The 26192-nt window shown below is 50.5% G+C and overlaps 2 protein-coding genes across 3 annotated transcripts; one reads left to right on the forward strand and one right to left on the reverse strand.

Moving 5' to 3' along the window:
• Positions 1–666: 666 nt before the first annotated feature.
• Matn4 (matrilin 4) lies at positions 667–15892 on the reverse strand. 2 transcript variants are annotated; one of them, XM_052184237.1, is made up of 11 exons: positions 15811–15892; positions 12899–13012; positions 11581–12150; positions 10479–10601; positions 7873–7995; positions 7649–7771; positions 7432–7554; positions 4011–4424; positions 3767–3919; positions 972–1079; positions 667–893 (listed from the first exon to the last, which is right to left on the reverse strand). In XM_052184237.1, exons 2-11 carry the CDS (start codon positions 12975–12977, stop codon positions 835–837), a joined length of 1875 nt encoding a protein of 624 aa, XP_052040197.1. In that variant the 5' UTR covers positions 12978–13012; positions 15811–15892; the 3' UTR covers positions 667–834. The 2 variants fall into 2 exon arrangements, with proteins under 2 accessions (XP_052040197.1, XP_052040196.1); XM_052184236.1 differs by having other exon boundaries at positions 4011–4439.
• Rbpjl (recombination signal binding protein for immunoglobulin kappa J region like) lies at positions 14404–26076 on the forward strand. Its single transcript, XM_052184238.1, has 12 exons — positions 14404–14577; positions 15779–15881; positions 17066–17191; positions 19108–19178; positions 19375–19490; positions 19766–19940; positions 21885–22022; positions 22391–22500; positions 22745–22897; positions 25151–25306; positions 25432–25535; positions 25646–26076. Exons 1-12 carry the CDS (start codon positions 14556–14558, stop codon positions 25917–25919), a joined length of 1548 nt encoding a protein of 515 aa, XP_052040198.1. The 5' UTR covers positions 14404–14555; the 3' UTR covers positions 25920–26076.
• The last annotated feature ends 116 nt before the right edge of the window (positions 26077–26192 follow it).

The following is a 26192-nucleotide window of genomic DNA, read 5'->3' on the forward strand; positions in this document are numbered from 1 at the left end:
TTTAAGCTTTAGTATGCCACGTGTACCCAGAAAGTTTCTGTTCCTTGCTAGTAGAGGGGGTTGTGTGTGTGCAGCTCAGCTTTGTTTCTTGAAGGAGTGGCAGAGGTAGAGCCATAGGCTCATGGATGCCACCAAGTGTCAGAGGCAGAAAATAGAATCCAGGCGGAGCGCATCTCCCATCCCCAGCTCTTTCTGTGCAGGGGCTCAACTGAGTCTCCCACCTCCCCAGCTAGGTCCCAGCAGCCTCAGAGCCACATTTTTGGCTCCAGAAGACAGGAACAGCAAGAAAACGAAGTGCTAGAGGATGGGGGACTCAGACTTCCTCGGACCCAAAGGTTCTCGGGTCCCCCCTCCCTCCCCAGGTCCTACATAACGGGCCATCTGTTCTGGCCTGAATAAACAAGAGGCGGGAAGCAGCGGCCCCCTGCCCCCCAGCCCCAGTACTGCACAATGCGCCTTTCTCCAAGAGGACGCCGCCCGGGCGCCTGCGAGCACGCTCCGTCTGAACTCCTCTCCCTCTGGCAGGATAGCAATAGCCACAAACCGACCTGTGAAAACCGATGTAGGCTTTTTATTTTTTTATTTTTTTATTTTTTTTTTTTTTAGAAAAGGACAACAAAACAGAAATCCAGCAAAGCTCGCGGCGAGTGTAGCAGTCCTTCCCCACCAGCATCCCCCATCCCCTCCTAGTCCCCATCCCCTAAATCAGGCTCCCGGTCCGGGTGAGGCCAGCTCGAAGGCAGCGCTTGGGGCCCGCCAGCGCCCCCTCCCGGACGGTCCAGGCTGTGGGGCTCCGTCTCAGCCTCCCGTGGCTGCTCAGACAGCATGCGACCCTCACTTCCGGTTAGCCAACAGGTTCTCCAGCTCCTCCAGGCGCTCTGTCAGCCGAGCCAGTGAGCGGTTAAGGAAGATTTGGTCTCAGAGATCCCTTCACCTGCCCGGCAACCCTCATTTCCAGCCCCAAAGGATATGGTTCTGCGTCAGGCTCTCGAGCGCCCCCAGCGTGCGGCCCTGGAACTCCACGAGGCTTTCGCATTCGCAGGGACTCCGAAGCTCTGTCCCCGCGCTGATGCCCTCCTCTACAAGGAGGGAACCAAGAGTCAAGGGAATGAGATACACCACTACCGAGTCGATGGTGGAGTGTGTAAGTGCAGGCTTTGGATTTAGACCTGGCCTGAGTCCCAACCAAGCAGCCCAGAAGTCCTGGGGAAAACTCAACCCTTCTAAGTCTCAATTCCACCCCCATCCTCGCATCCCTAAAATGGATATAATGAAAGAAGCTACCCACTGGTGGATGTGAGGATTAGACGATTTGCGTATGTGTACCCACTTGTAAGAGAAATTCTCAAACCCTGATGCTTGCTGGGATGAGCACAGAGCTTACGAGAATCCAGATTCTGGTTCGGAGCGAGAACCTGTATTTTCAATAAGCTCCTAAAACACATTAATTCGGAAGCCCAGGGGTTTCACTTTGAGTAGAAAAAGTCGAGATGGATGAGCGCTCTGCAAATGAGACACGAGGAACAATGGACTTGCTCTCTATCTGTCCTGGCTGATTCCATTCTATTTGATACCCTCAAGCCACCTGGAGCAATGTAACACTTGAAATGCGTCTAGTGTAACTGAAGAACTCAGGTTTTATTCTGTGTTAGTGTGACCAGTTGTAATTCATTATGCACATGTAGCGACTGAATCCCATATTGGCACAATGCCAGGTACAAGTCAACCCTATATTGTGTATTTCAAGTAAACCAGCATTTCTCAAGATGTGGTCTGTGGGCAAGCAGTATTAGCATAACCTAGGAATATGTCATAAAGGCGAATTATCAAACCCCATCCCAGACCTGATGAGTCAGGATGAAGCCCAACAATATGTAACTCCACTGACTCTGGTGAAATTAATATTTAAGTTACAGATCTAAATTAGGCTTTGGTTCCAGTGATCAGGAGGCACAGGCAGGATCCCTGTGAGTTTGAGGCCAGTCTGGTCTACAGAATGAGTTCCAGGAGGGCAGCCAAACCTACACAGAGAAATTCTATCTCAAACACACACACACACACACACACACACACACACACACAAAATATGGGTCCAAGTTTATCTCCACACACACTTCAGCATCTAAGAGTGCAGTACAGGTAAACTTGGTTGTCTATGTTTCCTTAACAGTACAGAAAATGGTGGGGAATGTTACTGAGATAGCATCACTGTTAGTGCATGCTATTTTCTATTTTATTCTTTTTTAGTGTGTGTGTGTGTGTGTGTGTGTGTGTGTGTGTGTGTGTGTGGTATACGTGTGAGGGCAGCCCACAGCACTCATGTCCAAATCAGAGATCAACTAATGGGAGCCAGCTCTGTCCCTCTGCCTTTTTGAGGCAGGGTCTCTCTTTGGTTTTGCCTCTATGTATCCAGGCAGGGGCTTCCGACTTCACCGCCCGTCTTCACGTAGGCATGCTGGGTACAGCCGTGAGCCACCACATAGGGCTGTTTGCTAATGTGTTCCAGGGTCAAACTCAGGTCGATGGGTTGGCATGGCAGCTGCTTTTACAACGCTGTGCCATCTCACCAGCTCTCATGTTTGATACTGCAGGCAATAAAATAGCACTCAGCTCCATAGGAAGTGTCTGTTATCAGTCAAACTCTCACCCTTGGCAACCGTGTGTCATTTTACTGATGGCCTCATTAACAGTTCCAACGAGAGTCACAGAAGGAAGAGGGTCGGCCTGGGCCTGTATAGTCAGCCACTGAAGAGCCTTAGCCAGAGAACTCCAACTTGCCTCAGAAATCTAAAGCTGGCAGTAACTTTGTGCATCTCTCCTCTTATAGAAGAGGGTAAGGCAGGGCGGGGTTAACTGAGTTATCCAGAGTCCATTGTAGAGAAGTCAGGACAGAAAGGGTCCTAAAGCCTGACATGTCTGAAGCACCTTTAACTTCAGGTTCTCTGCCCTGGACACAGCCCTGCTAACCTACCTCTATCGGCAGTGGACACTGGAAGAGTCATGTCCTCGACCTGTGCTCAAATCTGAAGGCCTCGTGGTCAAAATCAATAAACTGGTCCAGCTGCTCCCCACAAGCATGTCTGGATCCCCTCCCCCTCACTCCCAGGTGCATTACAATGATGGCACATACGGTCTATGTCCCCCAGAAAGCACAAGCCACCATAGGGGGAAAACTTTCTTGTCACTTTGCCAAATCTATAAACTTGAATCCCAGCAAGCTGGAGGATTATTGTCCATTTTGCTCACGAATGCTAAATGTGGCTTGCTTTTTAAACTTTTCTCTCGACCTAGAGCTCAGTGGTTAAGAACACTGACTGCTCTTCCAGAGGACCCACAATGCCCAGCACCCACAGGGGTACAAAGCCATCTGTGACTCCAGTCCCACGGGAACTGACCCCTGCTTCTGGTCTCCACATGTACCAGGCCCGTACATACATGCAGGCCAAGAGGTGTGCATAAAATGCAATTTAAAAAATTAATATTAAAGTTTTCTCATGTTATTCCAAACACTACTAATTTGAGTGAAAAAAAAAATCCCAATGCCTCATTGACTCTGACGAGCACACAAAGCACACGAGGGTCCTATTCACTGTCCGGGAGCTGCATTTCTGACAAGCTACAGTGAGGTGACAGACCTGGTCCGGGTGTTAAATAACAAGCTCTGTGGAGAGAGAGAGAGACATGCCTGCCTAAGGGTAGTGAAGTGCGGAGGACCAGCGCATCTATCAGAGGCTAGGTGACAAGACAGCAGGAGAGATTCACTCACCTGGGCAAATGCTGCCTTTGAGATTCTCCAGCAGGTGCGTCATGGTGCTAAAGTCCGGAGAGTAAGACACGTGCAGCTCCGATGGTTCCGATGCGATCTCCCGCAGCTCTTCCTCCACAGCCTTGCCCACGCCCACCGCATACATGACGATGCCTACAGGACCCAGGCACTCAAGAGAGAGCTCCAAACCCTGGGGGAAACCTCCACTCCAACCCCACAGCAGTCCATCCCTTGCCAAACCTACCTTCCTCTTTGGCACGAGCTGCCCACACTGAAATGTCATCCTGAGAGCGACCATCGGTGAACACCACGCCCACGCGAGGCACGTTGAGGTCGCGAGGCCGCGCACCCTGTGCCTCCGAGAAGCTGTGCTCCACCATGTGACGCAGGGCCAACCCCGTCATGGTGCCGCGCTCCATGTACTCCACAGCTAAAACAGCCTGCTTCACCTCAGCCGCGGTGCCATAGCGGCCCAGAGGGAACTCGGTGCGCACCCGGCTGGAGAACTGCACCAGTCCAACCCGCGTGCCCTCGGGGGACACATCGAGGAAATCCACAATCTGGTTCACGAAGCGCTTCACCAGCTCGAAGTTCTGTGGACGCACACTCTTGGAGCCATCCACCAGGAGTACAAGGTCCACGTGGCCCTCCCGGCACCCTGCCAAGGGGAAGGCTTGGATGGAGGGGTCAGGTCATTATCCAGGAGAGTCACATATTCATCTAGTTATCCATTGCCAGCATTTATTATATAACGCATACCAATTATGTGTCCTGACTGTGTGTGCCGAGCAATCAATACATAACCAGCATCCTCTTTTGTATGACAACTTTTGAAGTTAAGTGCTTAGCACTAACCAGATGCTTTGTTAAAAGCTTTTTTTTTCAAGACAGGGTTTCTCAGTGTAGCCCTAGCTGTCCTGGAAATTCACTATGTAGACCAGGCTAGCCTCAAACTCAGAGATCTGCCTGCCTCTGCCCTCAAGTGCAGGGATTAAAGGCAGACATCACCAGCTTCCCAGTTCTTTTTTAAACAACCAAGCGCAAAAATAGTTCAATAGCTAGCTCTAGCATTCATTGGTCACCTAGTATGTATCTATCACAATGCTAAGCACCATATCAGTATTAATAACAATGACAAGAATGACATTTACTGGTGTTTACCATGTGTCAAACATGGAAACGTGCACTTTATACATTTTCTCCTTGCTCGCTATCCCAGTTTTCTGTAAACTAAGTTCTGAGGATAAAGCGATTGTGACTTACTTCCATAGTTAACAGTGGCAAAGCCAAGATCGGAAGGCAGGGTCATCTAAACCATAAACCGTTGGACCTGCTCGCTAAGACACTGCCTCCTTTGTTCTGATCCAGGGGCTTCAGGGGTCCCAGAAGGGGGTTCAACGACAAAGAAAACATAATCCTGAATCACGAGATCAGGACAGACTGCCACAGTTAAGGAAGGCACGCTCTGAGGAGGCAGTAAGGGAGCCCAAGACAGGGATAAATCACTCTCCTGGCATGGTTGAGGAAGGCTGTGTGTAGGTTGTGAGGTTCAATTAGGAAGCCCCAGGTCATTATTAGTCATATAGCTCATACATGGCCAACCTGGCCAACATGGCCAACCTGGGCTACATGAAACCCTGTCTCAATGTGTTCATCTTTGGGAGGAAATAGGGATTGGACACAGACATGAGGGTCAAGCCTTCATGAATACAATTAATTAATGTCCTTACAAGAGTGTCTAGAGAGTCTGTTTCCTCCATTCATCCATCAAGGGAGAACACAGAGAAACCCTATAACCCAGGAAGCAGAGCCTCATGGGACACCGTATCTGCCAGTGTCTTGGTCTTAGCCTTTCCAGAACTAAGAAATAAACACTTAAGACACTGTTGTGGCTTGGATATGGTTTGTTCCCAAGAGCCCATGTGCTAGAAACTTGGTCCCTAGAGTAACAGTACTGAGACCCGGGGGTCTAATGGGTCGTAAGTGATGTAAGTGACTTAAGGATGGAAGGGTTTGTTTTAGCTCACAACTTTGGAGATTTCAGTCCATGGCTGTCTGGCTCCATTACCTTTGTCCTGGGGAGAGGCAAGATATGACAGCAGGAGAATGATGAAGGAAAGCAACATCCTTCATTATAGAAGGAAACATAGACAGACAGACAGACAGACCTTCAAACAGGTCATGGAGGCACAAGCCTATAATCTCAGCACTTGGGAGACAGACAGATCAAGACCAGCCTGGAATGCACGTCCAAATCTCAGTCCTCAGGAACTGGAGGTGAAGCTCATTTGGTAGAGTGGTTGCCTAGCTTGTTCCAAGCCCTGAGTTAGATCCCTAACTCCACAGAAAAGGAGGCATGGTAACATTTGGAGGCCATAGGATTAGGAAGCCCAAGGTCATTATCAGCTACATAGCTAGTTCAAGGTCAGCCTGGGCTACATAAACCCTGTCTCAAAAAACATACCCCCGCCCCAGTGACCCACTTCCTCAATCTGGGGCCCATCCTCTACAGTTCCATCTCCCTACACCCTAAAAATCTATTCTCGTGTTTAATCTATCTTTGGGTTAATCAATTAATAAGATCCCAGGCTCTGAACCTTGGACCAAGCCTTTGATGCATGAGCCTTGAGAGGAAACATTTTCTATCTAAACCATGACAGGCCTTCTGGGGATGGATAGGTCATGGAGCACCACCCTAGGAAGAAGTCAATGCCTATAGCACAGAACTGAGTAGGTCTTGAGAGACTAGAATGACCCTGTCAGTGAATGGTTGGTTACAAACGATGGCCACACACACATACACACACTCTTCACTCTCGAGGGCTCTCTCTTGTCATGGGGTCATGGCCAATACCGAGATGCTGAGCCTATGCTCCAGACTGTGAGCCACGTAAGCTCTATTCTTTATCAGTCACCCAGCTTTGAGCACTTTCATTACTGCAATGTGCATCAGTGTTGCGACACGGCAACCCAAACGGACTACTAGTACGGTCATGAAGGATGACCGGGAATTTGCCAAGGCAAGAGAGGCATCCGAGAAGGTTGGCACAGCCTATACACAGTCATGGGAGCTGGGAAGGGCATGACACACTCGGAGAGGGACAGGCCAGTGTGACTCAAATGTTCAAGTGTGGCAAGAGATGGGCTCAAGAGTTGGCCAAAGCTAGATGGTAATGACCTTAAGTGATGGCTTCAAAACTGACCACAGCCATGATGAAAAACAAGAGAGTAATAATATTCCACAGTGCATTTCGCATAACTGGACTCCACTTCGTGAAGCAATGCTTACACTCCTAAACTCAGGAAACTATTTTTCTCTTCTTTTCCTTAAATGCTGGTTGTAACCCACTAATTTGGTTTCATTATCCATTAATGTGGTTGTGCCCAGCACTGGAAAATTTCAAGGGGAAGGCACTTGATCTTTATTTTGTAGACACTGGTGAGCCACAAAAGGATTTTGAGTGAAGGAGGAATGTGATCGGATATGGGTTTTGAAATCAGTCTTGACAGCAGGATAGAGGACTGGTTGGAACATCTCCCAACATATGCACACGCACACATTCACACACACACACACACTCACACCACCGTCTGTGGGGCTATAACTGGGCATTGAAGAAGAGGCAAACAACGGAACAGAAGCAGACCCTCTGCCTATAACTCACGGTCACAGCTTTTGCCATCAGCCTGAAGTCGCCTCCCCTCAGGGCACAGGCAGTGGAAGGAAAGACCTTCACTCACACACTGGAACTCGCAGCCATGGTCCACACCATTGCAGAAGTCCCTAACTTTAAAGGAGACACCAAGGAGGACCAGTCAGGTTAGATCCCAGCAGCTAGAATCCCTTTCTATTGCCTATAAATATGAGAGACACCTCCTCACCCCGACAGCTTCTCCCATCAGGCAGCAGGTCGTGGCCCTCTCTGCATCGACACCGTGGCCCCGCTGAAGTGCTTACACACTCATGCTGGCAGCTGTGGTTGCCAAAGCTACAGTAGTCAATGGCTGAGGGAAGGAAGAAACGGCGAGATGTCACTTCTGAGTGTAGCCATCAGGGGCCTCAGCTTAGGAGGCTCACAGAAGGGGTTGGTGGGAGGTGCACTCACCCCTGCAGCTCCTCTGGTCCTGCTGGAGTGCAAAGCCAGCTCGGCAGCGGCAGACATAAGAGTCCACGGAATTGACACAGAGGTGTTCACAGCCATGGGTTCCTTCAGCACAGAGGTCCAGGGCTACGGAGAGGATGAAGTCAGCTCTCACTCGAGGCTTCACTGCACGGCCTAGCACGCAACCCTCTGAAGTGCTCTTTAACAAAACCCGGATGACAACCAGGGAAGTGCTCAGTCTATAAAGTGTCTGCTTCAGAAGCATGAGGACCTGAGTTCACATCTCCAGCACCCCTATAAAAGCCAGGTGTGGTAGCTGTAGCCCTAGCCCTGGGATGGGCAGAGACCTGTGGATCTCTGTTGGCCAAATGGCCAAATGGGAAGTTCTGGATGCAGTGGGAGAACTTGTCAATAAAATGATGATGATGATGATGATGATGATGATGATAAAGTGGGGTGTTCCCAGAGAAGTCTCCATGGTAACACAACATTTGCCTCAAAGCTTGTGCCCTGAGTTCAATCCCCAAACCCATTTAAAGGTGGATGATGATGAATCAAGTCCTAGAGTTGTCCTCTGACCTCCTCGTGCACCCTGTGACACCTATGCACCTGCCCTCACAGATCACACACACACACTACCAATAAATAAAAATTGCTAAATAATAATAAGGTGGGTAGTGGTAGGGGAGATACTTGACGTCCACTCTGGCCTCCACAGGTGCTCATATACACCTACACACACTGCCATTTTTTAATTAAAAAGTGTTAACACTGTGCTTCCCTACCCCAAAGGTCATACAAATTAACTAGTCTTGTGTGCTCTCCAGATATTTGTGAGTTTACGTCATCTTTCTACAGGATCAAGTAACATTTTTCAATTCAAACCTTGGATACATCCCAGAGCCGAAGAGCCCACTAGTGAGCCCCACACACAGAGGAGACCGGATCCTCCACAACTCATTGGCCCACGGGAAAGTGGGGGAAAGGCAGCTTCACTAATCTGCAAAGAGCTTTTCCCTGTCTGCAAAATGCAGCACCTGCCTTCCCTGCTTCTCTCTGAGGAGGTGGGAGGGAGACTTGCTGTGGAGAGCACGCTGATCCTCTCCATGTATGAAGATGGTCTAGACCTGAACTGAGGAAAGCTATGACAATGTGGGATCCCCAGGAAAGGGGCTGCAGTGGAGCAGGGGTGGGAGGGGGCCCAGTGGCCCAGTAAGCTAAAGATGGCAGTGGGAAGACCCTGTAGCTGGATAGTTGACAGCCCAGGAACAGAAACATTTAATAGCAATGACAAGTAATGATTTATTTTCCTTTGTATGTTTGTCTTTTGCATTAATTAGATTCCCGCCCACCTCCGCCATTAACAGAATGGACATGTGTACATGTACATAGGAAAGTGTGGCCTTCTGTGTACATGTGTGTAAACCAAAGACAGTAACAGGGTGGCCATGTGGGACTGAAAAAAATGAGGAAAGATCATGAGTAAAAAAAAAAAATAACGCAGCGGGGCGAGGTATGAGGCGTGTCGGTGAGCTCAGTGCTCTGAAGGCTGAGGCAGGGGGATCTACTGTAGATTTGAGGCAGAAGAAAGTGGGGGTGGGGAGGGAAGGAGATGAGGGGAGGGGAAAAGAGGAGAGAGGAGAGGAGAGGAGGAAGACAAAGGAGGAGGGGAAGAGGAAAGGAAAGAAACAAGACCATTTTCCAGACATCTTCGGAAAAGACTTAATGTCCATCACAGTCTAATGAGGATGCATGCTAAGCCTTTTAAGTTTACTTTTGGTTAGTCGGTTAGTGTGTATGTGAGTGTGCCTATGTGCACAACTGTGTATGAGCACTCAGAAAAGGTGTTGGATGTCCCCATCACTCTCCACCTATTCCTCTGAGACAGAGTCTCTCCCTGGACCGGGACCTCCTGTTTCTTGGCTACAGTGGAAACCAGCAAGCTCAAGTGATCTTGCTCCCTTCCCAGCTCGGAGCTGGAGTTACAGGCCTTTGCCAGATGCCTGTCTGGTTCCTGAGCGCTGAGAGTCAAAGTCTTCATGATTGGGTAGCACATGCTCTTAATCACTGAGCCATGTCTCCAGCCCACCCACCCCTCTCAGCCTTTTAAAGTTTCTAAACACAGGAAGGCCCATGTGGCAACTGAGTTGTTGGGATCACGTTGACCCCTTTTGTTTCCAGATCATGAAGCTAAAATTGTGGAACTAGTTGCTGTGAAAGTAAAGGCTTTCCAACAACAGGTACTCTGTGAGTGGCAGAAAACCCAATCACGAGAATGGAACCATATAATCTCCCAAAAGAAAAACCTAATTAATCATCTAAGCAAGGCATCACACTGTAGCTTTTCAGAAGATTGAAAAGAAAAGATTTGCAGAGAGGAGATACCACAGAGAACGCTGAGGTACAGAGGCAAGAATGGAGCTGTGGGAGGCCAAGACTCCAAGCTCCAGTTCACCAAAGATCTGTGTGGCCCCAGATGATAGTCCCTCTCTGTGTGGATTGTACAGTGAATGGGGTATGCCTTTACTTCTAAAGAACTTGCCAAATAGATGTTGGGATGCTGGGAAGCCAAAGAAGACAATGAGACTGCAGGATGCGGTGACACTCACCCAAACAATTCTTGTTATCTGGTGCTAGCTTGTAGCCAGAGTTGCAGGCACAGTGGAATGTTCCTGGGGCGTTGACACACACGTGTTGGCAGCCATGTCCCAACTCAGCACACAGGTCCTTCCCTGAGGACACACAGGGGCAATCAGCAGAGAAGAGATGGGCAAAAGCCTCCAAGGGGAGGCCTGAACGTTAGAGCAGGCGTAGGGCGTGAAGCAAACACCATTCCCAAGTATATGGACTTAGGCAGGCTACGGATTTGCTTCTTTGAGAGGGTCAGTCCAGGTGACAGGATTAGAGGAAGAATAGGACTATGTAGCCCCTTTGAATGGTCTCTGAAGAGGGTACTGCAGTGCTTCGATTCAGGAGGGTGGGTTGTTCAAGGTCAGCCTCAGCTACAAACGACTTCAAGGACAATCTAGGTTGCAAGAAATCTATCTTCTCTGCCGGGCAGTGGTGGCACACACCTGTAATCCCAGCACTCTGGGAGGCAGAGGCAGAGGCAGGTGGATTTCTGAGTTCGAGGCCAGCCTGGTCTACAGAGTGAGTTCCAGGACAGCCAGGGCTACACAGAGAAGCCCTGTCCCAAAAAAAATCAAATCCAAAAAACCAAAAAAAAAAAAAAAGAAAGAAAGAAAGAAAGAAAGAAAGAAAGAAAGAAAGAAAGAAAGAAATCTATCTTCTCTCTCTCTCTCTCTCTCTCTCTCACACACACACACACACACACACACACACACACACCACAAAGTGGCAAAGAGAGCTCCCATAGCCTTTGTAAAAGGGGGCTTAGAGTAGGAGGAACATAGTCGAGTCAATACTCTCAATTTTGAGTGATTCTTGATTAAAGGACATTTGGTGTATGTGTTGGGGGTCGGGGTAGGGGTTGACAGTTTGTGACACGGCCAGTCTCTGACACAGCATGACTGCTGAGTGTTGTAGGACTGCAGAATGTTGTAGTGTATGTAGAATGCATACACCACTCTGCAGGAGGGACCACGGCAGCCGGTACCCGGAGGGGTGGAGTAAAACTGAGGGATCACCTGTAATGTTGCAAACTAGACCAGAGTATCTGCATAGCAGGAGCTCAGCACCACTCTAACTCACCGCACAGCCGGCCCTGGAACTGCAGACCAAACTCCTGGATGAGATCGAAGGACTCCACCAAGAAGACGTGCTGGTCCAGCGGCGGCGAAGCCATGGCGCGAAGAGAGCCCACGTCGGCTCGCTGCACCCCTACCGCGTAGATCTCAATGCCGCGGGCGCGCGCCTGAGCGGCCACTTCGGCCACTCGGTCTTGCGGTCGCCCGTCTGTCACGATGACCAAGACGCGCGGTACTCGCTCCTCTGATGGGCGCGCACCTTCGGCCTCGCTAAAGGCGACATTCATGGCGTACTGGATCGCCAGCCCGGTCATGGTGCCCTGCGCTAGCGGCACCACCGCGCGGATGGCACGTTCCATGTCCTCGAGGCGCGAGAAAGCACCCAGGGGAAAGACGTTCTGCACTTGGCTAGAATACTGGATCACACCAACGCGCGTGGCGTTCAGACCCACGTCCAGGCTGCGGAGGAGGCCCACTAGGAACTGCCTCATGGTCTCAAACTCGAAGGGGCGCACGCTGCGGGAGCTATCAATCATGAACACCAAATCCAGGGGCCCAGTATAACATCTAGGACCTGCGGGATGATGGAGAAGGACTCTCATGGGTCAGCTAAAGCTTGTTTCTTAGAAAATGCCGGAAGAAATGCTGTTATTTGAATGGAACACCGGCCAGCATGTCATTAACCTAACAAATAAGCCTTGGATACAGCCACTCATGCATCATTTGAGGGGACCCGAACCAGGAAATAGTATGCAGAGGAAAGTTCCCTCACATGCGATTCTGGGAGTTGTTCTGAGTCTGTATTATGTATTGAGACATGAACAAAGAGATGAATGGTCTCAAATGCCTACAGGAACCAGCCAGACATTGTAAGTGAAAGAACTGGTTGGATTATGTCTATAATGTCACAGCTCCTGTATCTGATAACTTGGATTGTCCCGGCAAGCAGGTTCCTAGTTTTTTGTTTTGTTCAAGAAAATTCTCAAATAGGGGTTTGTATGTGGAGTCTCCTGATTTTTCCACGATTTCAATAAACTTTAATAAAAGTCAACACCAAATGAACAGTTCTGTGTGAACCCAAAACTATGCCACATACTGCAGGTGAGGAAACAGCACCCAGGGGATGGAGTGGGAAACTCCCTGAATCCAGCCCAGTGTGTTCCAAAGCCCCACCGCCGCCGCTACGCACGCACACAACACACACACACACACACACACACACACACACACACACCACCCCCTCAGGCAATGCTGGCTCACTGTGGATAGAGAAACTGTTTCTCCTCCTGTCCTCCCATGGTGCCGGCTGGGATCCAGCTCACCTGCAGACTGGAGCTGGCTTTCCCAGGCCTGCAGGAAGAGCAGTAACAGAGGCAGCGGCCAGCAGAAAAGGCCTCTCATGGTGCTTGGAAGATGAGGAAGCGCAGTGTCACAACCTGCAGGGAGAAAGAAGTGAGAAACGCAGCAGTTTTGACCGCGCTTTTATTTCAGGGGATGCACACTTTGGTTTTGCGTATGTTCAAAATGTCTTGTCAGGTGTGGCTGCCCACTCAAGAGGCAGAGGCAGGCAGCTCTCTGGGAGTTTGAGGCCAGTCTGGTCTTCATAGTGAGTTCCAGGCCACCCAGGAATATACATAGTGATATTCTGTCTCAAAACAAAACCAAAATGTTCATGATAATTTTTTGATGACACCACACTGGGATTGCTAAAATTCACAAGGGAGCCTTTGTAGAAAATGACATATTGCAGAACTACAGGAACACCATGTAAATAAGAAACAGACAAAAACATAAAACTCAAAAGAAGATAAATGTCCTTTTTATAAATATATATATGTGTGTATATATATATATATATATATATATATATATATATATATATATATATGGGGGCTGGAGAGATGGCTCAGCAGTTAAGAGCACTGGCTGCTCTTCCAAAGGTCCTGATTTCAAATCCCAGCAACCACGTGGCATCCATATGCTCACACCCATCCATATGCCTTCTTCTGGGGCATCTGAAGATAGCTACAGTGCACTTCCATATAATAAATACATAAATCTTTTTTTAAAAATTATATACACACACCCCATATGTATGTTATATATGTTATATATATATACACAGATCACACACACCATATATATTATATACCATACACACTATATGTGTGTGTTACATATATATACATGTATATGGTGTGTACACACACACTACAGCACACATGTGTGAAGGTCAGGGGGTAATTCGTGAAGTCCATTTTTTCCTTCCCCTGTGACTGTCCCAGGATTAGACAGGACTGAACTCCAGTGGTCAGTCCTGACACCTTTATCCACTGAGTCATCTTGCCAGTCCCCAAAAGAAAACTTTTCTAATTTCCAGGTACAGTGTTAAATGTACTTTTCTGTTGTGCTATTAAACCTGTTCGTAGCTCCGACATTTAAGGCTGTTGTTGGTTCGGTTCTCCCTATTCAGAAATTAAAGAAATTAGACGCTGCTACCCAACGCCTTATAGCAGGAAAGTGGCTGCGGCCGAGATGGAGTCCTGTCTATGTGGTGTGTGAGTTAGCTAAGGTGCTCCTCCATGCTCTCTTCTTCTGCGGACAGAAGTCATTCTCCATCTTCCTCCAGCCCCGTGCCACACCCCAAGAGCAGCTCTTGGGGTCTGGGTTCTTAGTGGTAGGCCAGTGAGTGGCTTCCTCCTGCACAAGAAACTCCTCCGTGTCTGTTACTCGCCTGCTCTTAGGAGGGCCGCCAGGGGGCGCCTGCTGGGTCTGGCTTCTACTTGCGTGGGAAGCCTGCGTCTGCCCAGCAGGTGTCCCTGCCCAGAGCAAACAGTCCCGGGACCTTGGAGATAAGGCTTGGACGAGATAAATCCAGAGCGAGGATCCGGGGTTAGAGGTGTGAAGGATATCAAAGTCGGTGGCAGGAGACGCGTCCAGAGAGCAGCGAGAGAGCTGCCTGGTCCTCCTCGAGCAGCCATGGACCCCAGGGAGACAACAGGTGAGCCTCCTCCCTCCTGTGTAGCCTAACTAGGTCCCTTGAGAACCACGAAGGGAACACACACACACACACGCGCACACACACGCTCTAAGGATGGAAAATGTGGGGCCCAATAAGGCTGCCAGCTGGGCTCCAGGCACAGAACTAAACCTAGCCCTCACCCCCTAGACCCCACCCCTGTCTCTTCCTCCGGAGAAGCCTGGTTTCCCTTGCACCTAAGAATCACTAAGCCTTTCTTCCGTTCCCTACCCCACCCCCATGCAGCACACTGAGCCTGCTCTATCCATTTTTCTGTGGTTTCTTGGCAGAGCAGGCCAGCGCCCCCTAACCCACCGCTGCTCCTCCACCCCACCCCCCAGTTCCTTGAATGAGCCCATTCTGAGCAAAGCCAGTGCGTGGCTCTAACTCCAGACCGGCTTCCTATCCGGGATTCTTCTCCTTTCTGGCGTTCCGGGGAGGGTAGAAGAACAAAACTCCTTCTGGCAGGGTCTGTGGTAGTAAGGTGACGAGCTAGCTAGAGGCGCCAGCAGCTCGATGGTGGAGGCAGGAGGAAGGGCAAGTCTTTTCTAGAGTGGGCCACAGCTGAGGCAGCACCCCAGTGCGGCAGCACCCCAGTGCGAGCATCTCAGTAAAGGGCCTTTGAGACTCAGGGTTGACTCTTGACTAAGGGCCCCCTGATCCTCCTGCTCTTGGCTTAAGTCAATACGCACTTGATGCCACCTCGCTGGTACCCCAGGACTCTTAGAAAGTCAAAACAGCTGCTCAGTCTCAACTCCAGCCTTCCAAACCCGCTGTTGCACGGGGGTGGGGTGGGGGGTGGGAGGGTAGGGGGGTGGGAGTCGGTTCAGAAAGGGCAAAGAGTCATCGCTTCAAAGGCTTGCTTTGAAGTGCTGGCCCATTAGAGTGAACCCAGGTCTCCTGATAAGGATCCTTGCTTTGAAGAGGAAGTTTCTCAGATGCCCCTAGGATAGGGAAAGTGCATTCCCAAGGAAAGTGCGCTCCAAGGAGGTCTATGAGTTCAACTGCTAACCCAGAATGGACACTTTGGGAAGGTGCCAGACGAAGAGGGAGGAGATTAGGGAAGGAGGACCTTTTTGTTGGTCTTGCTGGAGGGGCTCGGAAAAGGTACTGCAGGTTAGACGTGGACATGTAAGCTGTAAAGAACTGTCCCCCTATGGGTTTTACACCGGCTTCCCTGCAGACCCCTCGGTGCCCCCGGGCCCCTTGACTCACCTGAGCCTGCGGGACAGCTCAGAGGTGCAGCTACAGAGCGACGGGCCCAGCCTCCTGGGGAGTTGGACCAGGTAACGGCGGCGGCGTGGGCTGCTTGCCCTAAGTGGGGAATGCCAGACAGCTAGGGCGAGCCCAAGCGGCAGCTGCATTTAACCTGGAGCGGGCGGGTGGGGAGGGGGAGCGCGGGCTGCGACCCCTCCCACTGGCAGAGAGCGATCTCCCCCTTCTTCTGACCACCACTGGCGCCCCCTTCTCCTGCTGCTCTGGGAGCTGCAGGCGCGAGCTGCGAGCCGGAATTCGGCTACAGCTGGAGTCGGGCGGCGACACTCCGGCAGCAGGAATGCTCTGGAATCCTACACGAGACACTTCCCAGAGGAGAGTTCCAAGAGGCGGAGCGGTCCTGGTCGCCGCCTGCCTGGCCTGGCTGGGCTTCCGAGGACGCGCCCTGCTCTTGCCCTCCGTGGACCCTTCCAGGAGTGATGAAAAGCCGAGACTTGGTCCTGCCGTGAGGGTAAAAGGACTCAAAAGGAGCCTGGGAGTTCTCAGCTCTCTTCAAGGCCCAACTTGCTAATTTCCCAAATATGTCCCACCACAGACTCTTTTTTCATGCTCCGATTAATTGTGCAGGCTTTGAGAGAGTCCACCCTCATCTGTCAAACTCTCAGATGGACGAGCAACAGACCCCAGAAAACTGACCCGATTCATGCTACACTCGAAGAAAAGAAAACCCCCATAGAATTGAGCCAAGGGTGTTGTTTGGGAATCAGAAAGACTCAGATCTTCCCCCATCCTGGTAATGCAGTTTGGAGCCTCATTCGTATTTACACCCGTGTGCCTGCTGGAATTGAGATTGCGCTCTGGACCTGGAGCTGGCCAAGGCTGTTTCCCCTTAATTAATTAAGTTGAAAGCTTAATTATTATTTCCACAAAGCCCACCTCCATCTGAGAACCAAATGCAGGGGCCTTTAACACAGATCTTCTGCCTGGCCCCAGACTACAGCAGCCAGGAAGCCACCCACACAGTGTAGCACCTGGTGGATCCTGGTGGGGTCTGTGCAGCCTTCTTGGAACACAAATATTTAGCTCATGACCCGAGTCCTCCTCTTTGCCTAAAGCTCCTTCTCCAGATCCCTTGGAGAATGAAAATCAACCCCATCTCCAACTTCAGCCCACTCACCTCCAGCAGTGGGATTTTGTGCCAATTCAATCCTTGACTCTCCTTCCTGTGGCCCGTCGGCCCAACCCCCATTCCTAGGTCACCCCCAGAGCATGCCACCATCCTAAGGGAAGGTGTGCGAACATGCCTGCAGCAAAGATGTGAGCAGACTGTGTGGATCCTGCATGCCAAGGTGGCTCAGAAATCCTATGGAAATGAGAAGCGGTAGGTGGTTCCACAGCCCCCTCCCAGGTCTCCACAGCCTACAGCCCTAAGCATCCCTCCAAACAGACCCCCATTTAGCTTCTTTAACATCTTGGAGGCCTCAAAGCTGACACCTCAGCTGTTGTCCAGCCAGGGTCCTGTTCCCCAGCCAACAATAGCTGCCTACTGGCATCTAGAGCAGAACTCTTGACAGTGACTGTCCGATGCCCACATCCCCAACCAGTATCCATCCATCCATTCTGCTGCATACTAAGTGTCAGGCACCAGAGTCCCTGCCGGGTAAGCCTCTAGCTGGGCAAGACAGAAACAGTCTCTACTTCCATAGCACCTTGATTCTGGTGTGGAACAGGCAGTCACTCCCCACAAGCCAGGAAACGGTGTATTTCAGATTGTGATGAGAGTCAGGGAAGCAGTAGAGTCACATAGTAGGACCCGAAGGGGGATGCCTTAGCTTGAAAGGTCAAGGAGGTCAAAGGGCTCTTTAGGAAGTGACATCAGAGCTGAGATAGATAGCCAGACATGTGTGTGTGTGGGGGGGGGGGGGGGAAACTCCAGGAAGCATTCCAACTAGAAGCAACCAAAATCGCAAGGACCTCAAGGCTGTACACCGGGTATTGTAGGAGGATGAAAAGGAGAGGCTCGACAGAAGAGGGGGCGTTAGAGAGGATGACAGGGGAAGAGAACAATGTCCAGGTCACATGAAGATCTGGGATTTTAAACCACAAGGGATGTTGATAAGAGGGCATCACAATTGGACTCACACTTTCATTATTGTTAATAATATTGTTTATTTTGTTTTATTTGGGGGGGGGGCAAGTGAGACAGACTCTGACTCTGTAGCTCAGGCTGGACTTGAACCTGTACTAATCCTCCTGCCTCAGATGTTCCATCCCTTCCATGCTCGATTTAGGATTACAGGCATGAGCCATTACACCCAACTTAATTTAACTGTTATTTCTTTCCAGATTTATTTATGTAATATACATATATAATATATATGGATGCTGTGTCTACATGCATGTCTGTACACCAGAAGAGGGCATCAGATCTCTTTATGGAGGGTTATGAGCCACCATGTGGTTGCTGGGAGTTGAACTCAGAACCTATGGAAGAGCAGACAGGGCTCTTAACTACTGAGCCATCGCTCCTACCCCTTGACTGTTATTTTTGTTGTTGTTGCTGGTGCTGTGTGGATGTATGGATGCCACAGTTCCCGTGGAGGTAAAAGGATAACCACTGTAGTTAATCAAACAGTTGATTCTCTTCCTCCTTTTGATGGGTTCTGGGCATTGAAGTCAAGTTATCACGCTTGCTTGCCCTGGAAGGCATTTTATCTACTGAGTCAACTGTTATTTAAGAAGTCATCTGGGGCTGGAGAGACTACTCAGGGTTAAGAGCACTGACTGCTCTTCCAGAGGACCTGAGTTCAGTTCCTAGCAACCACATGGTGGCTCACAATTATCTGTAATGGGATCTGATGCCCTCATCTGTCTGATGGCCTCTTCTGTCATGCAGGCATACATGCAAACAGAGCCCACATACACATACACACACATACACATACACATACACATACACATACACATACACATACACATACATATACATATACATATTTAAAAGTGATGTGGTTACGGTGTGAGAAACAACTAAAAAGGGCATCAGTAACAAGGGAGAGACAGTTGGAAGGCTGAGATAGTGGTTAGGACCAAGGTGGTGTTGGTAGGAATCTAACGGATTCCAGATGTGTTTTGAAGATGGAGTGAGCAGGACTTACTGATGGGGTTTAATAAGCAGAAGAATGCACTATGTCAATGGGTGGGGTCCACTCAGGGAGAGAGGAGACCAAACCATGATTGTTTCGTTTATGCCACCTTGAGACACTTTTAAGACAGTGAAAATTACTGTGTTTCCAGGTTCTTCTGCCCTCCGCCCTGTGTCTACCTCGCAGGCCCCGGCTGGAGAGTGAAGCCAAGGCAAGATGAAGGTGAGAGTCCCCGGGGGGGGGGGGGGGGGGGCACTGCTCGGTTCTCTGCTGGAACCACCAAGTGCCTCAGCAGGGCCCGGGAGCCCAGCCGGTTGCAGGCGCAGTCTCTCTGCGCCCTCTGGCGGCAAGAACTAAGTTTGACCCGCACCTGAGTCTTCCCCAGTCCTTCCAGGGTTTATTCTTGGTGCTTTTCCAGCCCTCCAGTCTGCGGAGACCGGGCCCACTGTCTGTGGTTACATGGGACTGGACGGCGCGTCCGGCAGCGCTCCCGAGACCCAGAAGTTGAACTTCGAAGAGCAGCCGGACTCCAGGGTGAGGCTGCATGACGTCCGATTCCTGCTCCCGGCCCTGCCTCTTCTTTACAGAGGAGGCGAGACGGCAGACTCCCCAAATCCCCTCCAGAATCCAAGAGGCAACTGGGGAGGCCAGAGGGTGGGTTCCGACCTAGAGCCTAGGTTAGTGCGACTTCTTGTTATCTCTAATGGTAAGGATGTCATAACTGCAAGGATGTCGTAACTACGGAAGGTTGGCTCTTCCGTTGGCAGAGAGTTGAGATAAGCCCGGCCCCATTCCCTTGACCCCCATAGGAATTTAGTTGTGCCAAGACCCTGTACATCTCCGATGCCGACAAGAGGAAGCACTTCCGGCTGGTGCTGCGGCTGGTGCTGCGAGGAGGCCGGGAGCTGGGCACTTTCCACAGTCGCCTCATCAAGGTGATCTCCAAGCCCTCGCAGAAGAAGCAGTCGCTGAAAAACACAGACCGTGAGAGGGGGTGGGGTGGAAGGGTGCAGTTCGAACCCAGAGCTGCAAAAGTGGGAGGAGGGTGCAAGGTGGAGTCGGGGCTGAGAGGCAGGGTCTGGGTAGAAAGAAGGGAGGAGTCTCGGGGGACGGCTGGCCTAGACTAAGAGAAAAGACACACGGAGATTCCAAATAGGACACAGGAAAGAGATTAGATACCAGATTTGAGTTGGACAATGCAGGACTCAGAACAGACAAAAGCTGCAGTCAGGTGCCAGACTGGGAGCGAATTAAAAATGACCTTAAGGAAGTTACATCAGGCAAAGATAGAGGTTCCTATGTGCAATGCCAGTGCTTAGGGATCAGTCTGAGACAGAAGAACCCTGATCTCTATCTAGGCCAGCCTAGAAGGGAAGGAGGGAGGAAAGAAAGAAGGGCAGAGGAGAAAGAGGAAGAGAGGGTGGGTGGGTTGGCTGATTTCAGTAGAGCACACCATGTGCTTCCAGACACTGTCTGCCCAGAAAGTGTCCCCCAGTCTGGAAGTGACCCTGACTCAGTGTGACTCCAGAACCCAGCTCCTTGGTGTCATTGAAAAATCCCGTGGAATGTCCCAGTACCGAGAAGTGTTCTAGCTGGCACCTCCACTCTCAGGAAAAGTGGGTGGCATGGTGACCTAGTGTGATGGTTAAGTGTGCAGAATCCGACAGTCTGGCTTCGAATCCTGTCCCGACGTTGGCCCGCCACCTGATGATCTTGTGTGGAAATAAGAGAGTGAACTGAGCTGGTATATGTATTTAGAAAAGCAAAAGGGTGGGGAGATGGCTTGGTGGGTAACGTGCTTACAACACAAACACAAGAACCTGGGTTCAAATACCCATAAAAATTGAATGTGGCGGTGGATGCCAGTGACCCCAGCTCTGAGCAAGTAGACAGCGGGATCCTCCTCCAACTCTCTGGCTAGAAAGTTCTGGTCAAAAACAGTGAGCTCTCAATCCAGTGAGAGCCTTTATTTCAGAGAATAAGGTAGAGCGTACTAGAGGGAGAGAGAGGCCTGGAGTCTCGCTCTGCCCTCACCCGATGCACACACAGCTGGGTGCATCCAGCCACACACCTGCACACACATACACCTGCACACACATACACCTGCACACACATACACCTGCACACACATACACCTGCACACACATACACCTGCACACACATACACCTGCACACACATACACCTGCACACACATACACCTGCACACACATACACCTGCACACACATACACCTGCACACACATACACCTGCACACACATACAGAAAAGGGCACAAAAGGAAGGATCTATTATAGCATGGTTTAAATGGAAGGGGTTTGGGCTAGGTATAAATGGAAGGCCAACGGCCTGTCCAGCACTGGGAGATAAACAGCCCGGTGCCTTATCCCCAGCTGGTGTAAGTCCAGTGAGAAAATGAGACTGTGACTGAGACCTGAGACCGTGCTGGAGGCAGGAAGACATACCCAGCTCAAGGGGAGTTCCCTGTTTCTTTCACACATGAGGTCTTTACCTAGCAGCCGTCTATGCAACTCCCCTCCCCCAAGAAGTCCTCCTTATTAGCCTTTACCACATGGACTTAGCATTTTGTGTTGAGGCCCTGCAGACCATGAAGTCTTTCAGAGCAAAGCTGGTCCCAGTGCACACATCAACACCCAGTACCCAGCACCACGCCTGCTACGAAGCAGTCCTGAGTGACTTGATGAACCCGGCTCACATCACTGAAGGATGTCCAGTTGTACCAGGGAGCTGACAAGCTCAAAATCAAGACTGGAGCAGGCCCTAGACGACAAAAGGCTATGAAATGCAAATACCCACTGTGTGCAGGCCAGGGGCCACATTAGCCAGGCTGTCACGTAGGTCAGAAGATTAGCTGAGGCGTCTAAGGGACCACGTGAGGCCTGGGCACCGATTTCCACACTCCCCTCACAGTGTGCATCTCCTCGGGCTCAAAGGTTTCCCTTTTCAATCGCCTGCGCTCCCAGACGGTGTCCACACGCTACCTCTCTGTGGAAGATGGGGCCTTCGTAGCCAGCGCAAGGCAGTGGGCTGCCTTCACCCTCCACCTGGGTAATCACGAGATCAGGTGCGGTGGGGGGGGCGGGGTACTCCGTGTGTGTTAGCATATTTAACCAGCACTGCAGGAAGATAAAGCCACGGAACTGACCCTTGGGGAGGAAGAGGAAGGCCTGCCCTTGGCCCGATCTCTTCTGATACCAGTGGCTAGCTCTGCCCTTTCTCCCTCAGCCAGTAAGTGGCTGCCACAGGGAGCAGACCTCTGTGGGGATGACCGCAGACTACCTCTCCAGAATTAGAATCTTGGTTTTAGCTTCCTTCCTCTTGGTCAGATGCGGTGTGGGGTAAAGACAGGCGAAGAGACAGGGTTTGAGAAGTAATGAACCATTGTTCCTTCCTTCCTTTCTTTCTTTCATCTCCAGCTGATGGGCACTGTTCTCAAGGGGACTTCCCACCCCAGGAAGGTTACGTCCGCTACGGCTCCCTGGTGCAGCTCGTCTGCACAGTCACAGGCATCACACTGCCCCCTATGGTATGCGAGCGGTAACTACAGATCAGCATAGACGCGTAGCCACTGTGGACAGGGCTAGAGGGTAATGCCTCAAAGCAAAAAGACACCTCTCTCGGTGCTTAATGGGAGTGTACCCCGTGACCTCATGGCTATCAGAGAATAGAGCTGCCTGGCCGGCTGGATGAGAAGCCTCCGGGGACCCTGTGCCCTGCTCTCTTGCGCTCTCTCTCTCTCTCTCTCTCATCCTCTCTCTCCTCTGCCATAGATCATACGAAAAGTGGCCAAGCAGTGTGCCCTCCTGGACGTGGATGAACCCATATCCCAACTGCACAAGTGTGCGTTCCAGTTTCCAGGCGACACCCCGGGAGGGGCTGGCACCTACTTATGCCTTGCCACAGAGAAGGTGGTGCGATTCCAGGTGAGAAGCAGAGGCAAGCGAGCATCACAGGCAGAACTCAGCCATAGAATGTAAGGCATTCTCCATGTAGACTGCTTCCTAAGGGAATGGCGCTGCCCCTGGAATTGGAAGATTGCAAGTCATAGTATGTAGAAAAATGATGTAATTGCCATTATTAAACAATAGTCCTTCCCAAGGGCTTTAAGACATTGGGATACAAAGTTGCAGAATATAGAGACTGGAGATGGCTTAGTAGTTAAGAGGACCTGTTGCTCTTCCAAGTTCCAAGTTTAATTCCTAGCACCCATACTGTGGCCCACAACTTCACAATCACCTGTAGCTCCAGCTTTAAGGGATCTGACATCTCTTTCTGCCCTCTGAATGTCACATGTATATGGCATAAATTCACATTTACATAAGTAAAAAAAGAAAATGCAAAATAAAGAAAATCATAGTAGAAAATAGTATTGGATAACGTTAAACACAGTTATAGGATGTCAAGGCACAAAACCGTCCAGTGTGGAAAACAATAATTTTTAAGTAATATTCCTCCCAAAATATTATTCTAGAATGTTAGTAGACACAATAATAAAATATAAAAGATAACAATTGTAGCCAGATGGCGCATGCCTGTGATCCCAGCACTGAGGAGGCAGAGGCAGACAGATCTCTGAGTTCGAGGCCAGCCTGGTCTATAGAGCGAGTTCCAGGACAGCCAGGGCTACACAGAGAAACCCTGTCTTGAAAGAGAGAGACACAGAGAGAGAGACAGGGAGGGAGGGGAAAAATGATTTTTGAGCAATATTTTCTCATAGAAAGTATTGTACTTATTTTTCATTTGTTTTCTGTGTTTGAGACAAGTTTCACTCATAAATCGGCCCTGAACTCTCTAAGTATCAAAGACTGACCTTGAATTCATAATTCTCCTGCCTCCGCCTATAGAGTGCTGGCATATGTACCACTAGTCCCAGCTCAAACTGTAGAATGTTAAGGCAGAGATGTTTTGTTTTGTGTTTTTGGAGTCAGGCTTTCTCTGTGTGGCCCTAGCTGTCCTGGAACTCCCTCTGTAGACCAGGCTGGCCTTGAACTCACAAAGATCTGCCTGCCTCTGCCTCCCAAGTGCTGGGTTTAAAGGTGAGCTCCACCACCACCTGCTTAAGGCACAGAATGTTAAAGGACAGTGGATGTGGCGGGAAAGACAGCTCAGTGGGTAAAGAGCATTTGCAGCTCTTTCAGAGGGCCAGAGTTTGGTCCCCAGTACCCATGTCAGGTGGCTCACAGCTCCCTGTAATTCCAGGTCCAGGAAATCTGACACTCTCCTGTGGCCTGTGCTCGCACCTGCTCACATAGACACACACAGACACACAGACACATACACACACAGAGAGAGGGAGAGAGAGAGAGGGACATGTGAATAAAAATAATTATTTTTGCATAGAGGAACCCAGTGATGTAGGCGGCAACCCTACTTGTGAGACCGAGGTTGAAGGGCAGATCATTCAAGGCCTGCAGTGCTACAGTGAGTTCAAGGCCAGCCAGAGCAATGTAGTGAGACCTTGTGTGAAAGAGGAGAAATGGCGAGACGGCTCACTGGCAAAGTGTTTGCTGAGCCTGTGTAGAATCTAGGCGCAGCTCCCGATACCAAGAAAGCAGGACTTAAGAAAACTAGTTTGTTAGAAACGAAGCTGGTTCAAAGATTTCGTTTACTCTAAATGAGAGAATGTTAAAATCTTGGGTCTGGGGAGATGGCTAGTTGATAAAGCACCCACCATGCCACACTGACACACACACACACACACACACACACACACACACACACACAGGTATCTGAATCCAATACCCTAGAACTCACGTCTATTTTGAAAAATTGAGTATGGTGGCCCATGCTTGCAATCCCAGCACCTGGGAGGTAAAGACAGGAGAGCCAGATGAGGCGACCTCTGGTTCAGTAAGAGACTGTGCCTCAAAAAATAAGGTAGACACCTCTGAGGAAGACACCTCTGGCTTCCACACACACACACACAAACACACACACACATACACACAGGCACACTACAAATATTTTTTTTCTAAAAAAGACCTTAGGTTTTATATATGTACATATACAGGCATACACTCACATACATCTATGCATATACATACATACATAGCCCATACAGTGGGAGGGTCTCACCCAGTCTCCCTGAGGCAGATAAGCTGCAAAGCTTAGAAGGAAGACTTAATAAGGTTCCGCCACTAGCGAAGCCTCAGTTCCATCCCTTGGACTTCTGCCAGGCCTCCCTCTGCCCCAAGGAGGCCAACAGGGCGCTGCTCAACGACAGTTCCTGCTGGACCATCATTGGCACGGAGTCGGTGGAGTTCTCCTTCAGCAGCAGCCTGGCGTGTACCCTGGAGCCTGTCACTCCGGTGCCCCTTATCAGCACGCTGGAGGTGAATCATCAGGGTCAGGGGTGCAGCCTGCCTGTCTGCCTATCTGCTCTGGGAATGGGGAGGCTGTGGAGGAAGGGCAGGAAGCTCCTTCTAACAACCCCCACCCCCACCCGCACCACTCCCAGCTGAGCGGTGGAGGTGATGTGGCCACGCTGGAGCTGCACGGAGAAAATTTCCACGCTGGGCTCAAAGTGTGGTTTGGAGACGTGGAGGCAGAAACCATGTACAGGTACAGATAAGCAGTGGTGGGGGCAGTTTGGACCGAGGGATCGGAGACAGGAATGTTTCCGATCGATTGATCGATCGATCAGGACGCAGCCTCCATGCCCCGCCCCGCAGGAGCCCTCGTTCCTTGGTGTGCGTGGTGCCAGACGTGGCGGCCTTCGGCAGTGACTGGCGTTGGCTGCGCACTCCCATCACCGTGCCCGTGAGCTTGCTGCGTGGGGATGCTCTCTTCTACCCCAGCGCTTTCTCCTTCACCTACACCCCGGAATACAGCGCGCGGCCGCGGCTGCCCAACGCCCAAGAGCCTGCCCCGGACGCCGACACGCTTCTGGAGAGCATCCACCACGAGTTCACACGCACCAACTTCCATCTCTTCTGCCCCATCTAGGCGGCGCCACTGAGGCTGACTCCAGGCCCGCAGCAGTCAGTCCCTCAGGGAGAAAGAGCAGGAGGAAGGGAGATATCTCTCACCTGACCTCAGGCCTCTCCAGGTCCTCAGACATACGTTAACTGTCAATCAGGAGTGATGTTTGTTCTTATGTTTATGTGGTGTGGTGTGCTTCCTGTTTTTGTACCCTGGAGGATTTATTCTTCCTTTGTCTCTTTCTGGCTCTTCCTGTGTTGGTGACCAATTCTGAGGATCCGAGCCTAGGAGATTTGC

This window comes from Apodemus sylvaticus, chromosome 5 (assembly GCF_947179515.1).
Source record: "Apodemus sylvaticus chromosome 5, mApoSyl1.1, whole genome shotgun sequence".
In the NCBI taxonomy this organism is placed as follows: Eukaryota; Metazoa; Chordata; class Mammalia; order Rodentia; family Muridae; genus Apodemus; species Apodemus sylvaticus.

What these genes read in the sequence shown, in the direction of transcription:
- Matn4 (XM_052184236.1), bottom strand. Translation starts at nt 12,977, where the DNA reads ATGAGAGGCCTTTTCTGCTGGCCGCTGCCTCTGTTACTGCTCTTCCTG. An exon ending in TGATGGGAGAAGCTGTCGGG is followed by an intron (nt 7,555 to 7,648) that starts GTGAGGAGGTGT and finishes TCTCCTTTAAAG; the next exon opens with TTAGGGACTTCTGCAATGGT. An exon ending in CAAAGGCAGCATTTGCCCAG is followed by an intron (nt 1,080 to 3,766) that starts GTGAGTGAATCT and finishes CCCTCCTTGTAG; the next exon opens with AGGAGGGCATCAGCGCGGGG.
- Rbpjl (XM_052184238.1), top strand. Translation starts at nt 14,556, where the DNA reads ATGGACCCCAGGGAGACAACAG. An exon ending in GGACCCCAGGGAGACAACAG is followed by an intron (nt 14,578 to 15,778) that starts GTGAGCCTCCTC and finishes GCTTCCCTGCAG; the next exon opens with ACCCCTCGGTGCCCCCGGGC. An exon ending in AAGAGCAGCCGGACTCCAGG is followed by an intron (nt 19,491 to 19,765) that starts GTGAGGCTGCAT and finishes TGACCCCCATAG; the next exon opens with GAATTTAGTTGTGCCAAGAC.